Consider the following 16867-nt stretch of genomic DNA (forward strand, 5'->3'; position numbering starts at 1 on the left):
TGTTTGACTTATTTCACTTAGCATTTTACCTTCTAGGTTCATCCAAAAGAGGGGAGGCTTTGGATGAGGGAGGGAGGAGAGGTGAGTGGAAGAATGAGAAAGGAATGCAAACTGAGAAATTAATATGTAAATATTTGGTCTGGATCAAGAGGAACCAAAGCTGTACTGCTAATAATCTCTTAGGAATTCAGTATTCCAACTAGCCAAATCATTTTAATTCAGCAGGGTGTTATGTAGGGAATAGGGAAGGGGCTTATTTTCCTTCCACATCTTGTTACCCAAGATTTCAGTGCCTTAAGCTCAATTTTTTAGTTTCTTATTTTTGACTTTGAGTTGGGCTCTCTCCCCTCAGGTAAAACCATATGATCAAGGAGGTAGGTGGGGTACTTCTAGGAAAGATACTTGAGGTACACTCTAGAGCTAGACTGTATTTTTTTTACACATCAAATGAGAAGAAGCTCTTTCCTCCTACCTCCCCATTGAAGGAAATTCGGGCTGAGTCCAGTAGATAGAGGATACCTAGTGGATGGAGCCATGGACTGCAAGAGGCTGAGCATAAGGCAAAAGCAGCTTCTTCACAATTTAGGGGTGGGGGGTAGGGGGGGAAGCCTCCTGAGAAGTGGGGCGTGGCGGGTGGGCTGCAGATGGATGGATGGATGGATATATTTTTAGACTTGGGAGATGAGTGGAAATCCTACCTTCAAGACTTCTGTTTTCTCCCTAGCTTCCAGGATGTGTCTAGGCCCTTCCTCTAGACTCTCTAGAGGTTGGAGGATGTTTCTACTCCTCAACCTTTGTGCTTAGGCAATGGAGCATGATTATCCCAAGACAAATCTAAGAGAGGAGGAGGTCAATACTAGAGCCTCTGGACTGGTTCTATCCTGAGAATGAAACTGCATTAAAAAACAACAACAACAACAACAAAAAAAAAACCCACCTGCATTTATGTTTCACCCATGAAATATTTTGATTTTAAGAAAATGAGCTTCCTCTTTCTCTGTGTAGAACTTAGTGGTATACACAGACCTTTAGCTGACACCTTGAATACTAAATAAATAGGCCTTTGGGCACAATGGGGCAAGTTGTAGGTCTTGCTCAAACTAAGCTGAGGGCAGACATTGGGTCAGAATCCTTGGCTTTTTCTTTTTTTCTTAAGTGGGCTCCATGCCAACATAGACTTCAATTCATGACCCTGAGATCAAGAGTTGCATGCTTTACCAGCTGAGCCAACCAGGTGACCTGAATCATTGGCTTTTCTGTTGAGAGTCTCTGTTGTACTGGGCTTGAGCTCTGGACCACTCCTTGTGAACTCTTAGCTTCTTGTCTTTCGTTCCTCCTCTTCCTTCATTCAACAAATATTATGAGTGCCAACCATGTGGCGGGTGTTGGGCTAAGTCATGGGTGTTCCCAGGAGAGCAGTGGCAAGCAAAACACAGTCTGTGCCATTAAGGGGCTCATAGCTTAGTGGAAGAGTTGGAGAATTAAACTACTAGGGAACAATGTAGGGCTATCATGGAGGAAGTAGAGAGAGCTATGTGGCCTGGGGAAGGGGAACCTACCTTGGGTTAGGGATAAGGGAAGGCTTCTAAGAGGAAGTGAAGTAAGGAAGAAGTTGGGTGGTAGGGGGAGGAGGGTGATAGAGTCGGCATATTCCAGCTGCACAAGGAAGAAACAAAGGCCCAACCGCAAGAGGAACATGTGGAGATGAAAGGGAGTTCTTTGTGGTTAGAGCAGAGAGTGAAGAGGGCAGAAAGAAATGGCAAAGAAAGGGGTTGGACAAGTAGACAAGGGTGAATCCTTGAAGGGCCTCAAAGGCTCCTTAAAGAGATTGGCTGTTTATCTTGAGGGCAGCAGGGAGCTGATGAAGAATATTTTGAAAGTCAGGTGGTAATAGCATCCAAAATGCATTTGAGAAGGACTACTTCAACTGAAGTGTAGGGTGGATTGGAAGAGGCAAGACTAATGCAGTTCTAAGACCCATTCAAAAGTTTTATTATAATCTGAGTGAGAAATGATGGTGGTCGAATTTAGAGAGGAGGTAGCAGATATGGAGAGGCGATAGACGCATTGCAGAGATGTTTACAGGATGGAATCACGGAGACTAGGAGATGGGTTGACCATGGGCTGAGGGAAGGGGTGGACGCAAGGGCCAGTCTGAGTTTTCTGTGTGAGTAGGTAGTGGGACAGGGCTGCCAGTCCCTGGGCTTGCCCTTAGCTTGGGGTGGGACCTCAGACAAGCCACTTCTCTTTTCAGATCTTTAGTTTTCTCATTAGATGAAGATAATAATCCCCAGTCATCAACTTTGCAGGATCATGGTAGGGATCCACAGACAAAATCTATGTATAAAGTAGTGTCCTACTCTCTTTCCTTGGCCCTAAAAGGCCAGGCGGAAGCAAAGTCTGTCCTTACCCTGCTTATCTCTGTAATTTGGGCTTTTACATAGTTTTCTCTCCTTATCTGCAATTCTAAGGACTTAATCTCCCAGGAACTGGTGAGCCCTCTGCCTGTTCTAGCAGCTGAGGCCTCACTGGGGGCCTCTCTGGAGGTTCTCAAACCAGCTTTTGTTGAAAACAATGATATCATTGAGTGGGTGGAGCTGGGCCAGGCTTTCTGCAGCCAGTTTAAGGAGAAATGGGGTCTTTATGACTTCTGTACTTATGGCTCTTTCCCAGTCCCTTCCATAGCTCCCATGTACCCCACTGCCCCCTTTCCTGCTTTCTCCCCAGAGGTTACAGATTTGCGGAAAACTGACAGACTCCACATTTTCTCCTCTTGCATCAGTCTCCCTGGGGAGAGGTCCAGATGGGACAAGAGGCTATAATGACTGCATTATATCAGGCATGGTTTCTTTTTCCAAGCCCCCCTCCTCCCCTGAAAGGAAAGACAAGTCATGGAAAGGGATTCCTCTGGAAGGAGACTGGAACACTAGGGAAAGAGGTGATATAAGTGTTGGAAAAGATATCAGGCTTCTTGTATCCTAGAATTGCTTTATCTCTTCTTGCTGCTAAATTTGAGGCTTGGGGAAGAGAGCAAAGATTAAACTAGCCTTTCAGTTATGTGGTGGTGAGAATACAGCTGGGGAAAGCAGATCAGTAATGTTGAGTAAGGACCCTTAGTTCCTATTCTCTACTCCACTCTTCCTCTCTGTCCCCAACACACACACACTCTCACGCACATGTGGGTGCACACACACATAAACACTGATGCGCAAGCACCCTTTCTCCGGAGCTGTGGAGGCAGCTTGTTAGGGGTACTTGGAAGTTGGTTGCCTGACTGGTTTGCAGCAATTCTAGGAAGGAAGGAAGATGGGCTGATTTAACAGTGACTTGGCCTCTTTGGGCTTATGCAGCATCTTTCCCAAAGAACAATAAATCTCTAGAGAAATGACAGGACAGAGGAAAACAGGCTTCCAAAGAAGGTAAAGTGTGGGAAGGTAAATATATCGGAGACCAATGGGAGACAAAGACTAGTCAGTAAAAGTTGTGTAGATTCCTCTGGAGCCTTCTCTGGGCCGATAGGGTCTGAAGTTGTATCTGGTGATTAACTTTTGTCCTTCCTGGTAGAGAGGAGGGAAAATTTTGAAAATTTTGAAAGTTTTGTCCTACTTTTAGGCAAATAGGGAGAGGGCAGAGAGCACTTCTTTTTTTTTTTTTTCTTTTTTTTTTTGTATCTGCTTCTCCGTTGCCTTTGGTGCAAAATAATCCTTATGCTAAAGTGGCATCTTTGGGGGTGTCAGATTCAGCCTCCTCTGATCTTCATGATGGGAGATGCACATGCTAGGTGGAGGGCAGAAAAACTATGCTTGCTTCACTCACATCTCCTACCATCCTAGCACAGTGCCTGGCACAACACTGGCCTCAATCAATATTCATGGAATGAGTCAATGGGTTTACAGATGCAGAGTGTGAGGCTCGGAAGAGACACTGCAGCTTGGCTGCTGACCCAGAACAAATACATGATGAATTCAAGCCAGGAGGAATTAGGACTTCCTGATGCCATATGCCCCACAGTTTGTACTGTATGATGCTGCTTAATAAGCAGTTATTGATGAGATTGCACAAACATCCTTCCTCTCTGCCTTCTAGGAGTATCTGGATGGCCTAACTCTTGGATTATCTACCACTGACATTTAGCTTACTTTTGCTTATTTAGATTGATGGGTTTAGAAGCAAAATATAACTGTGTGATGTTGGGCAAGTTGCTTTTGCTCTTTTTCAAATTCTTCTATAAAAGTTGGATTGAGGAGAAATATTGGACACAGAGGGCAGCATATAAAGATGCTTTTGTTGCAGCCAACTCTGCATTTTATATGCTGTTCCCCCCACCCCCCAAGAAAACTTTATGGAAACGATAAAGGACAAATAGAATATGTTGAAAAGCAGCTGCATTTTTTTGAGCTCAGTTCAGAACTATGGCTGTAAAAGGACAAATCTAAGAATTTATAGGCAGTCTCTTCAGGTGCCACCACTAGAGTGACTCTGCTTCAGCCATTTTCATCAGATGTCACCCTCCGTGGAATTCGGTGAAATAAGATCTGATTGTCTTGGCCTCTCACTCCAGGTGCCTGAAGTCAGTATGCAGTGAGAAGGGAATGCTTGTCTAAATGCAAATTGGGGCATTCTTCTGTCAAGAAGGTGGCAGGGATGCGGGAGGCTGGGACAATCATTGTCCACCACGATCTAGGAGGGCTTTCCAACATCTGACTCTCTTGACTGCAACAGCTGTGATTTGTGCTCTAGGATGCTGAGAAACATGGGGCAAGGTTTATCAAAGTTACTGGGATATTTAATCAGGACCTAATAGGGACCAAGCACTCACATTTAGGGCAGGTTTGTTCGTGGTCTTCACCCACCTGCTTATTGTTTGCTTGCTTTTTTCTTAGGATGGTTCACTTATTCCCCTCTTTTCTAGCATATTCTCAAAGGCCCAGTGATCTTAGAGGTTCCTTTTCTTCATTTCCCCTTTGTCTTATTCACAAACTCTATCTCTACAATATGCCTGTTGCCTCTTGCTTTGGCCCTTCCCTTGAGATTGATCTGTTAAACAAGCACAATGGTTATTTATCAAAATCTGGCTGTTTGGGGCAGGCCAGGTGGCTCAGCGGTTTAGCACTGCCTTCAGCCCAGGGTGTGATCCTGGAGACCTGGGATGGAGTCCCACATCAGGCTCCCTGCATGGAGCCTCCTTCTCCCTCTGCCTGTGTCTCTGCCTCTCTGTGTCTCTCAGAAATAAATAAATAAAGTCTTAAAAAAAGAAATCTGGCTCTTAGGCTGCTATCAGGCAATGTTTCTGTTTTTTAAATGTTTTCTAAGAAATGAAGATAGGACCCCATTTCCTTCAACTGTTCTTTTTCTTCTTCTGTTTTTTCCCCCCTTTAACTGTTCTTATCCAGTTCCAATAGGTACTCATAATGGGCTCAACAAATGTGTAAACTTTTGGGTGAGCCATTTTGAGTTTCCTTACCTCAGGTCCCTGACAGTTAAGCTCCCCGATCCCAGGAAATCAGCCCTATTTGCACAGAAAAGTTACTCTTTGTGGAGTTAGCCAAGAGGGAGGCATGAAGAGGATTAAATAAAGACCTTGCTGGTCAAGTGAGTAAACAGTGTTCATCCAAACATCCTTTGGTATATAAAAAGGAAAACATAGGATCAGGAGCTGGTCGGAAAGATGCCAGGTCTTGTGTGGACTGGGAGAAGATGTAATGGGAAGCGGTTGGTGAAAAGGAGTGTTGATTTAATACATTGTTTGGAAACTTCCTTAATAAAAGGTTAAAGAAAACATGTTATGTAGCTTTGGCCTTTTGCCAGGATTGTGGGTGGCGCCATCTTGCTTCAAAGTGTTACTTCTGGGGCTGGTCCTCTGGCCAGAATGATACTTATTCAAGAAAGTCCTGGGATAGGAGGAGATCCCCACTCTATAGATTAAGAATGATGTTTAAAGTTCCGCCTTCCTTGGCCTTTCTGTTCCCTCAAAAAGGAATGCCTCTGCCTGTGGGCCCCTGGACTTGTCAGCCCTTATTTGGCTTTAGGGCCATGCCTTTGGCATGTTGGTTTGTTTCCATTCCTCCAGAGTCAGAGATGGAATGAGCACTGGTTTGGAAATCTTGGTTCTGAAACAGCTGTCTCTTCTCTCCTTTACTTTCTCCTTCTTCGAAAACAAAAGAAAACAAAACAATACTTACTGAATTTGTTATTTTGTCCCAAATATGGGTGAACCTTGGCCACTACATTAGAACAGCACTCTCTGCTTTTCAGTAACCCTTCCAATGTCTGCCTGTCCTGAACTATTTCCATGTGATAGAAAGGGAGACTGAGGCCAAGTAGCTTATGATTGGCATAATGTCCTCTAGCTGGTTAAAAAATATTAATACCCAGGGGTGCCTGGGTGGCTCAGTCAGTTGAGCATCTGATCTTAATCTCAGCTCAGATCCTCATCTCAGGGTTCTCCGTATAAGCTCTGAGTAGGGAGCCCACTTAAAAAAAAAGTGTGAAGCCTACTTAAAAAAAAAATTAAGATCCATAAAGAGAGAGACTAGTATTATGAACCCTCAGATACCCATTATCTGGATTTTCCAATTATCAAGATTTTGACACACGTGCACCTAGCTATTTCTGGAGAAAATGATAACAGTGATTTGCAGAACACAAATACTTTATGCTTTACAAAGGGTTATTTCACAATTGTTGATTTTACTTGACAAAATTCTATAGACTTTTGACAGCAACCCTATGAAGTGGTTTCCAAAATTCTTTCCATTTTATAGATGAGAAAACAGGCACAGAGAGATTAACTGCCTCGCCTAAGCTCATCAGAAGTGGAAATGTCAGAGCTAGTGTTTGAATGTTATTTTTTTAAAAGGTTTTATTTATTCATGAGAGACACAGAGAGAGAGGCAGAGACACAGGCAGAGGGAGAAGCAGGCTCCATGCAAGGAGCCCAATGTGGGACTCGATCCCAGATCCCAGGATCATGCCCTGAGCCAGAGGCAGACGCTCAACTACTGAGCCACCCAGGTGTCCTGTGTTTGAATGTTATCTTCTCATTTGATCCTTTCAGTGATGCTGTGAGATAGTAATTATTACTCTATTATTTTTGGTCTAGGACATGGAGGTGATTTAGGTGGCTCAAGTGAAAAGAAATAGTTCTCATGCAAATACTCGTGAGCACTTGTCAAAGTTCGGTTTATCTCATTTATGGGGGAACCAGGAAGATGATAGAACTGGTTTTAAAGGTGGATAAGGGAAACGTGTATGTATGCATGCATTTTTTTTAATAGTGAAAAAATGAATGTTGAGATAAGATTGCGAAGTTAGATCATTTTAGGGGAAATGAAACCGTAACTTTTGTAGTTATGTTCTCTACTGGGTAGAAATCATTTGCATCTCTGTCGTACCTCATTAGCGTTTTACAAGTTAACATCTTATTTTACAGGGATGTACAGGAGCTGCCTTGATTAATTATAACCTTTCAAAGCTACATCTCTCCCTCCCCCCAATGGAGTCTGAAGACCCCCAGCCTGCCCTCTCAGAGCCTACCATTCCTTGGTAATCTTGTACAAAATTGAATCTTTGGCCTTGTTTCTAGGGTTTGAAAGGACAGTCATCTAGAAAGTAGTGCAGCTGGTACTCAAACCGAAGTTTTCTGAGCCTAGAATTTCCCTCTGTGCTGCACAGATGTCATCCTCAGGTTTGGGAGGGTGATTAGGAGACTAGAAATGGGAAAAAGAATTTAAGATGTTAACATTGATCCAGTGGAGTAGGAGAATTCTCAGAGCCTGAAAATGCATCACCTGGAAAAACTATTAAAAATACAGATTTCTCAGTCCTTCTCTAGAGAATATAAGTCTCAGTGGGGCTGGGTGGGGCCTGGGATTTTATACTTTTTCAGTGTTTCCGGGTGTTCTGCAGTTAATGGTCTAAGTTCCGTGATGATGGCAGTGAGAATATGAGGGAGAAATGACAGAGTTTGCATTATCATCAACACGGGTGGGCAGGGTGAAGATCCCCCAGGGAAAATAAGAGGGGCCATCACCAGTGTTTAAGTGCCAGGATACTCTTGAAAGACCTAGATGGAGCAAGCCTTGGGGGAAGGAAGCCTTTGTGTTAGTAAAAATAGCCACTGTGGGATGAGCTAAGTAATGTTGACTTGTGCTGAGCATAGCTACATAGGTTGTTTTTCAAGGTAGTTAGGAAATTGTTATCACTTTGTCTTCTCTTGGCTGCTTATCTAAAGCAGAGGAAGGAGGGCTGAGCTCAGAGAAGATGTTTTGCAGATTTGTTTGAGCTCTTTGGCTTCTCTCCCCAGAGGGAGTTTTAGAAATTGAAGTTTAGAGAGGCGTTTGAAATTTGTCTGATAGTAAATAATCCGTGAAAGGATCGTTCTGGTTTCTAATGTACCAAGTCTTAGGCTAAAGGGTCAGGGCTGTTTCAGACTGCTGTGTGCATTTGGGGCGCCCCGGGTGCGTGTACACACAGGGCCCAGGCAGTCACAGGCAACTCTATTGTCTTTCCCTGGAGAGCAAGATTATGACTAGTATTTGGAGGGCAGCTTATTTTCCTAGGTGGAATTCAGAAGATGCAGGTTTTGCTGGAGCACTTTGGGGTCTGAGCGACCTGGGTTTTGCCCAGTGTGAGCATTTCCATGTTGGCTGCTGTTAGCATTGGGATACTGTCTCTGCCTGCTGTGGGCTTGTGAGCCTGCGGTGTGTGTATGGCTCCAGGGAGCATTTCATAGAAACTGCTTTTCCATCAAAGCCAGAAAAAGGAGGGGGTGGGGTGGGAAATCTTGGACAGTCTTCCTCTCTTCCTGGACTCACATCACTCACAACTTGTTTCCTGAAAATCCTAATACACTCCAGTGCTGAGAGATGGCTTCCTGCTGATCTGCTGAGCCAGCCCCTTGTCAGGGAGGAGATGAGAACAAGATGTGGCTAAAGAAGGGATGGGTGGGCCAAGCTGGGCTGCTCAGTGGCACTGTGGCCTTGTCCCTGAGTCTGGAGAGCACTGCCAGGGTACCACACGGACACACAGGCATAGAAGGGCCTGGCTTAGGCAGTGGGAAGGATTTGAAAGTGGTTTTTGTCTACCAGTAAAATTGCATGAATGGTGATGATGAAACATGACCCTTCCTTTTGCTTCTTAAAAAAAAAAAAAAAAAGGACCTTCCTGGCCAACATCTGCAACCCTATTTGGGGAAAGGGTTGTTGTTTCAAAAAACTAGCTTTGAAGTTCATATAGATTTATCCTCTTTCTCCTACCATGTGCCTTGCTTGTCCATATTTTCTCTTCACATCTAACATATATGCACATATGCACATCTAACAGCTCATGACATTTTTGTGACATCCCATGTGTCCTCAAGGCCACTATCATTACCATCAAATTGTGGTTTGGACTACTGGTTCCTGGAAGTGCTTTATTTTGATGCTTCCACTTTCTAAGAGAAGCAGAGCAGAAAAGTGCTTAAAAAGTATGGTTAGGGGGAAGAGCTGGGGTTCTGAAACCTGGCCCTGACATTGTGCTGGGAGAACTTGAATAAGTCAAATGTCTGAGTTTCCAGTGTCCTCAACTACACAGTGGGAAAAGGATTGGGACCTCCTCATAGGTGTGTTGTACATAGGTGTGTTAAATGGTTTAACACTTAAATATGTGTGAACTGTTTTGATGGAACTTTTTGGGTTTTCATGTACAGAATGGTCCAGGATGTGGTAGAGGCAGGAAGGTGATGGGGGCTTAGGGACACTTTGATGTTCTGAAGTGGGTCTACATTAAAAGTATTCTAAGACCTTGTGGTCTAAGTGTTTCTGCATCAAAATCACTTAGAGAGTTAATTACGATGGGTAACCATCCATCAGGCCTCAACCCTAGAGTTTCTGTCTGCCCCAATATATCTGGGATGAGGCCCAAAATCTATATTTTTAACTAATTCCTAGGTGATGCTGATGCTGCTGGTCCTGAAATGGTAGTTAGCTAGAAGAGGAAGCAGATTGTTCCAGGTTGATTCAGAAGACAGAATGAGACCAGTGAGTGCCAGTGACAGAGAGGTAGATTTGACTCAATGTAAGAACGTTCCCTAACTACTATATGTCTTCTGAAATGGAGTGGGTGGTCTCATAAGCTCCCTGTCACTGGAGATGTCCAATACTGAATGGCCATCTGTCAGATTCCTACACAAGGTAGAAGGTTCGTTCATTCATTCATTCATTCATTCATTCATTCATCCAATTATTCACAGAATAAACATGTACTGCCTGCCCGGGAGGTCCTGGGAGGTAGAGAGAAACCTTGAACAAAACACCTGTGCCCTTGCTCTCAGGGAGCCCACAGTCTAATGAGTTTGGCTAAATTATTACTAAAGTCCCTTTAACACTAGGCTCTGACAGTCCTATGGTGATGGTGTCAGATCCTCTGAATAAGAAACTACTGAAAGATGGTTATCCTTCTGGAGACATGGCCAGGGATTGCCAAGGATGTAGACCTCTAAGGTTCAATCTGGAATGTTCTCTGGAACATATGGGAGCATCTTGGAGCATCTGAATCTCAATGAATGAGTGATTTTTACCCCCTAAGACTCAAAAAGAGGCTAAGAATGTATTTGCCAGGAGCTCATTTCCTGTGGGAAAATTCAGATCTCCCACTGGCACTGGGATAGACCATTAAACTCTGAACCCATGACTAGTTGTCCATAATGCTGTCTGTGAAAGCAGATCCAGGAAATGGGGCTGCAGGAATCAGCTAATTGCTTTTTCATCTCTGTCAAGTGATAAGCTGGAGCATTCATGGTTGGGGAGAGTTGAGGGAAATAGGTAGATTCCAACTGTTTTTCTGCATTCTTCCATCATAATCCCTGGTGAAAACAATGACAATGAGCTCACTCTGTGCCAGGCCTGGTGTTAAGCTATGTTTGTGCACTTTGTCCTTATACTCTTAATATAGCCCTATCAGGTAGGCATATCATCCTCACATTTACAGAAGTAGAAACAAAAGTTCAGAGAGGTAAAGCAGCTCACTCATGGCCATAGAGACAGTAGATGTCAGAGCTGGAATTGAAACTTCATTCTCTTAGACTCCAGATCATGCTCCAAGCTCCTCGTGTTAGACAATTCATTCATTCACTCATATTCAAAAACTACTTAAGTCCTTCTTTCATTAAATAAATGTTAAGCACTGGTAGATACTGTTGAACAAAACCGCTTGGCCTTGGTCCTCTGGGGGCTTACCATTTATCTCCCTCAGACAAATGGGTGACTCCTTCTTGGATCCTTGGCTTGTTAGATGCTAAGGAGAAAGACATAGGGCTGGGAGACAGAACCTGCCAAATGAGCTATGGACCCAAAATTCCCATGTGAGTGAGAGTTTCTCTACACAAACGGGGTTTTGTACTTTGCTTTATTTTTACATTTTTTTGTTGTTGTTGAGTTTCTTTTCTTCTTGTCCAATCCTGGATATTGAAGAGCTTGACATAGTATAAGAGACAATTATTATGACATGTACCTTCTGGCTGCACTCTGGGAGTGGGGGGGCGGATCTGAAAGTCGGGAGTTCCAGAACTTACAGCTGGAAGTGGCTCTGGAGACCCTCTTCAGTTGACCCTGTCTTGCTGGGAAATATCACCTCTTCCAAAACCAGGGTGGTCTCTGCAGATTCCTTTGTCTCCCCCTGTGCTGGCCTCAGTCTCTATTTTCTTCTTTTTAAAAGCAGTTTCAAATTAGGTTTTCAGTTTTCAAAATAAATACACGGTAATTATTTTTTTTTAAATCAACCAATTTTCAGAAGTATGCAACTTATATTGTGAACATCCACAGTCTCCTGAGGTAATCACGATTAACAGTGGACGCTCGCTTCTCTAGTTGTTTTCTTTTTTTTTTAATATTTTATTTTATTTTAATTTTTATTTATTTATGATAGTCACACAGAGAGAGAGAGAGAGAGGCAGAGACATAGGCAGAGGGAGAAGCAGGCTCCATGCACCGGGAGCCCGACATGGGATTCGATCCCGGATCTCCAGGATCGCTCCCTGGGCCAAAGGCAGGCGCCAAACCGTTGCGCCACCCAGGGATCCCTCTCTAGTTGTTTTCAATGCCTACACTGATGTGTACTGTTACTAGTTTTTATTAAAAGGGATTTTTAAAATATATTTTTTCCTGAAATTTAGTTTTTTTTAAATCTAACTCCATTTTTAGACATTTTTTTTCCATGTTAGTACATATAGATCTACTTAATTCTTTTGTTAGTTGCCCAGTTTCTCTTCTTTTTGCCCCTGGACCTCAACTCTCTATAGATGCATTTTGCTTTTAACATGGCTGAGCTAGTTGAAACATCCACTTGGCTCTTTTTTCTTTTAACTTTTAGAGAAGTTCTAGGAACCTTGTTTGGTGCTGTCTTGCCTTTGGTGAGCGATTCTTAACCTCAGCCTCAAGGGGTCTGTGGCAAGAGAGAAATCAATGTCCAATTTTAGAAGAGAAAAGAAAAAAGAAGAATTTATTGTAAGGGTAACACACAGAGCTACCAGGTCTCAGAAAATCTGAACCAGTAGGTCTCAGAAAAGGCAGGCAACGGTGGCGCCAGGAATCCATGCAGCTGGAACAAAGGAACAGATGAATTGCTCCCATCTGCTTGGTTTTTGTGATGTCATTCCATTGGCTTTAGCCTGGGTCATGGGCTGCCCTTGGGCAGGGCCAGGTAGGACACCTTGATTAATAATCTCACCAAAACATGCAACAGGAAAGAGGGTTTCTCTTAAAGAAAAATTGGCGTATTGATACTGGAAGTTGGTGGATGCAGTGCTGACATTACCAATGTAGGTACAAAATAGAGTCCATAGACCCTGGGAAATTTTGAATATGTGTTTGCATGTGTATATTCCTAGGACCCAGAAAAAGTTCCGACCACTGCTTTACTTTTGTTTACTTCATCTGGCTGTGTCCAAACTAAGTGATGAGCCCACTGAGTACAAAATTAATCAACTTTCTCCTGCCTTTCTTTTTTGTTCCTTAGGCCCTTATGGTGGCTTATTTTCTTCTGCACAGAGATGCTTGGGTGGTTCTTCCTTGATCATTTAATGACTGGCTTCTGTTTCCAGGATGGTGGAGGCCATTATCTAAAGAGACAAATGTCTGTGTTTATTCTTTGCAGGCACCTTTTTGCTCCAGCCTACACAGAAACCCATTATACTCCAAATGGCAACCCTCAAACCACTATGCTGAAATCTGAGGTAAGTTCAGGTTAACAAGATCTATCAAGCAGCTGGCCAAGCCTGGTCCTACCTCTGGCAAGTAAGGAAATGCATGGTGGAGACAGTCCCTCCTCTGAAAGGTTGTTTGCTCTGACCCAAGACCAATGGCGTGAGCAGGAGAAGCCTTATGTGAATTTGTTTCATGAGGGCACTCTCTCCTATGTGGGCTAAAATGCTCAAACAATATTTTAGGTAATCACATCTGATTAAAATTGGTATAAATCATTACGAAGCATACATTTCCCTTGTTGTATGTTAATCATCCACATATTAACAAAAGTTTAAGTAAAAAAAGTGATTTACTGGTAATTTCGCTGTTTCACTTAATTAGGTGTTTAATTGATCCTTTGCCATATGGACATATGACATTTTATATTCTTCCTTTTTAATGTGCTTTTAGGTTATGTAGACTTTCTTGTTTTGCTTCCATCTTCATATTGGATATTTTTTCACTCAAAGGTGTTTTTGAGTATGGATATTTGCACAAAGATTTATCATTTTAAAAATGGTCTTTCAGGGGCACCTGGGTGGCTCAGTTGGTTAAGTGTCCAACTCTTGATTGACCTGATAGCTCAGGTCATGATCTCAGGGTCATGAGATAGAGCCCTGTGTTGGGCTCCATGCTCAGCTTTACTTGTCCCTTTCTCTCCTCCTGTTTGCGCGTGTGTGTGTGCGCACTTACACACACACACATACACACACACACACGCAAACTCTCTCTCACTCTCTCAAGTAAATAAATAAAATCTTTTTTAAAAATAGTCTTTCAAATGGCTTGTCAGATGGATACATTTTAGTTTGCTTCACCACACCCCACTGGTGGGCATTTAAGGTAGTGAATTGTACCCATTTTATGGTTTGCTAACTTTTCCTGTGGTAGGATCTGTTAGCATTCGTGGGATCAAAGCAGTGGTTCTCAGCTAGGAGTGATTTCGTTTAAATCATTTCTTTTACTTAAATTGTTATTAACGTGGGTAACTAGCATGATGCAAAAAAATATGTTTCATGATGATTTATGTCAATTTTAATCAGATGCAGTTACCCTAAAATATTCTATTTCTTTGGCCATTTTAGCCAGTGAAGGAGGGGACACTTGGCAGTGTCTGGAGAGAGTTTTGACTGTCACAACTGGGAAGTGGATGCTGCTGGCATCTAGTGGGTAGAAGCCAGGGATGCTGCTAAGTGTCCTACAATGCATAAGGCAGCTCCTCCACAGCAGAGAATTACTTGGCCTCAAATGTCAGCAGTGCGCAAGATGAGACACTCTGGAATAGGGTGATCCTTCTCAGACCATGCAGATGAGATGGGGGTGAAGAAGGGCAGGTGGACTCCAGCAGGAGCAGCAGTAGTCTTCTGCCTGTGGGGCAGGACATCATGGGCTTCTGTGGCATGCAGATGTGGAGTGTTGTGTAGAGGACAGCAGGAGAGGTCCCTCTGCCTCAGTGCTCCTCTGGCAGCTTCTCATGGAATCTGTGCATCTTTAAACTGTCCCTGTTACAGTGCAGATGTCCAAAAGGCAATGACAGCCACTGTCCATCAGTAAAAGCTCAGATTAGTTTTTCAGCTCAGCCTTGAATGGGGAAATGGACACAGGACAGCTCCAGTTTGATAGATCTAAGAAGTCGGGAGCATAGTAATCATGTAGCTGAGGAGCTGTGTTGGATCAATGCTATCTTCTTTACCAAGACTTTTCTGGATGGGGGAGGAGTTGGCAGTGTGGCCAGGACCCACGGCGGGCAAGTTGGCTGTGTCTTCTCATCCCCAGGGAGGCTCTCCAGCTGTGGCTGCACCCCTTCATTCGTGCCCCTTGGTCGAAATTTCTTCCATCACGGAGACCTCTGTTCTCTGCCTTCAGAGAGGCAGGGAGGGGGCAGGCATGCCTTGAAAGCCCCAGGACCTCACAAAGCACCATCCTCTGAGTTTGGCTCCTGCACTTCTCTATGCACAGTCAAGTGTGCCATGAGCTCATACTTCCTACTGTGAAAGCCCCCTTGGGTGGCCCCCTCGGGCCGAGAAGCTGAGAAGGAATGCGATGACTTCATGACTGTTCATTTACTTGTTCTTTGTGCTCTCAGAGTTAGCCAGAGATGCTGTAAGGGCCTTTCAGAAACAAAGGAGTGGAAGAGGACGTCCCCTCACCCCCAGAATGCCCCTCCTTCCTAGCTGAAGGTCTTATTGGTATCCTAGCTGAAGTATGGGACAACCCATTATTTTCTTACATCCCCTCCTCTTGGACTCTTACAAAGCCCCCACCCAGCCTCATGGAGCTCCTACTCAGCTTTCTTATCTGGGAGCTGAGGACTTCAAAGAGAAACGAGAATAGAATAAACTATTTGGCTGAGCCTGACCCAGACATCGAGGGCTGCGACCCATGACCAGCCTTGGCCTGGGGTACTGGGAGCTCTGGGAACCTCATCAAACTCATCCACTGGGCCTGGAGGAGTTACAGATTTGGGGTCTGAAGCCAGGGCTGTAGGCTTGGCTTTAACTAGCTATGTGACCTTAACCAACCCTTTTGACCACACTGGTGTTGAGTTTCTTCATCAGAAAATTGGGTATGCTAAGATCTGACTCTCAGAGCTATAGAAGGGTAAGATGAATCACCGATTTTATGGGAATTTATAAACATTTCCCCCAGCACATTTTACTCATGAGGAAATTGAGAGGAGAAGAGACAAAGTAACATGTTTGTGTTCAGATAGCCAGTAAGTGACAAGGCTTAGACTAGAACCAAGTCCCTGTTGGCGCCAGAAGAGAGTAGGGCTGTGGCGAATTAAGTTCTGCACACTTTGCTGGGGCTGCTTCTGCTAGGAGAGGCTGTCGAGTCTAGAGTCAGGCTGCTGTGGTTCAGGTCTCCACCTGGCTGTGTGACGCTGTGAGTGACTTGAAACCTCTCCCACCTTTAATTTCACCTTTTTAAATACGGGAGTAATAATACCTACCTCATAAAGCTGTAAGGTTGTCAGAATTCAAGGAAAAATATCTACATCAGTTTTTTTATCCAGTAGTAAGGGCTGGGTAGACGTTACCCTTCATTGTAGCAAAGAAAGGCAGGTATCATTAGCACCCGTGGTGACGTGTGTAAAAGCCCTGGGTCAAAAAGTCCGTTGTTATGCTATGTCAGAGAGCAGTGAGGGAGCACTGTCAGCATCAGTCCAAAGATGGGAAGAGGTACAGGGATTCTTCATGCCCATCCCTGGATTTGGATCACTGAAACTAGCTGACCTTCATTTCTGAACTTTTTGACTCTCTGCCATTCTGACATCTGCGAACCCCATTTACCCCGTACAGGCCTGGCCCCCTCCTCCACCTGTGAATGATCCTGGGTTGTAGAGTTCATGGCCCCATGGCTGAGTTCTAAGGATCAGTTCAGAACCGGGGTGTTTGATGATGTGTCTCCAAGTCTTGGAATCTGGGAGGAGGGGAGAAACCACATGACATGCTGGCATTCCAAAGTAAATGGGATCCTGGCTGGAAGAAGGGTTTCGTTTGCCTCACTTTCCTTCCTAGGTGGGCACAGTGACTTTCCTCTGTGCTCTTCTGAAGGTCCAGATCTGGCTTGTTTGAAGTTTGATGCAACGAGAGGGGTTGCTGCTTGTCCCTCCTCCTGACTCCCTGAGCTTGAATGGGTGG

General features: G+C 44.1%; 1 protein-coding gene across 2 annotated transcripts in view; it reads left to right on the forward strand.

Annotated features, from left to right (window-relative positions):
• Positions 1 to 16867, forward strand: part of ADAM19 (ADAM metallopeptidase domain 19) — an 83703-nt gene that overhangs the window by 19275 nt on the left and 47561 nt on the right. For both annotated transcript variants that reach the window (XM_072756744.1, XM_072756745.1), the window contains exon 4: positions 13135 to 13213. In XM_072756744.1, coding sequence (XP_072612845.1) covers positions 13135 to 13213 — 79 coding nt within the window. The remainder of the gene's footprint in view (positions 1 to 13134; positions 13214 to 16867) is intronic.

The sequence above is a fragment of the Vulpes vulpes genome, chromosome 4 (genome assembly GCF_048418805.1).
Source record: "Vulpes vulpes isolate BD-2025 chromosome 4, VulVul3, whole genome shotgun sequence".
In the NCBI taxonomy this organism is placed as follows: Eukaryota; Metazoa; Chordata; class Mammalia; order Carnivora; family Canidae; genus Vulpes; species Vulpes vulpes.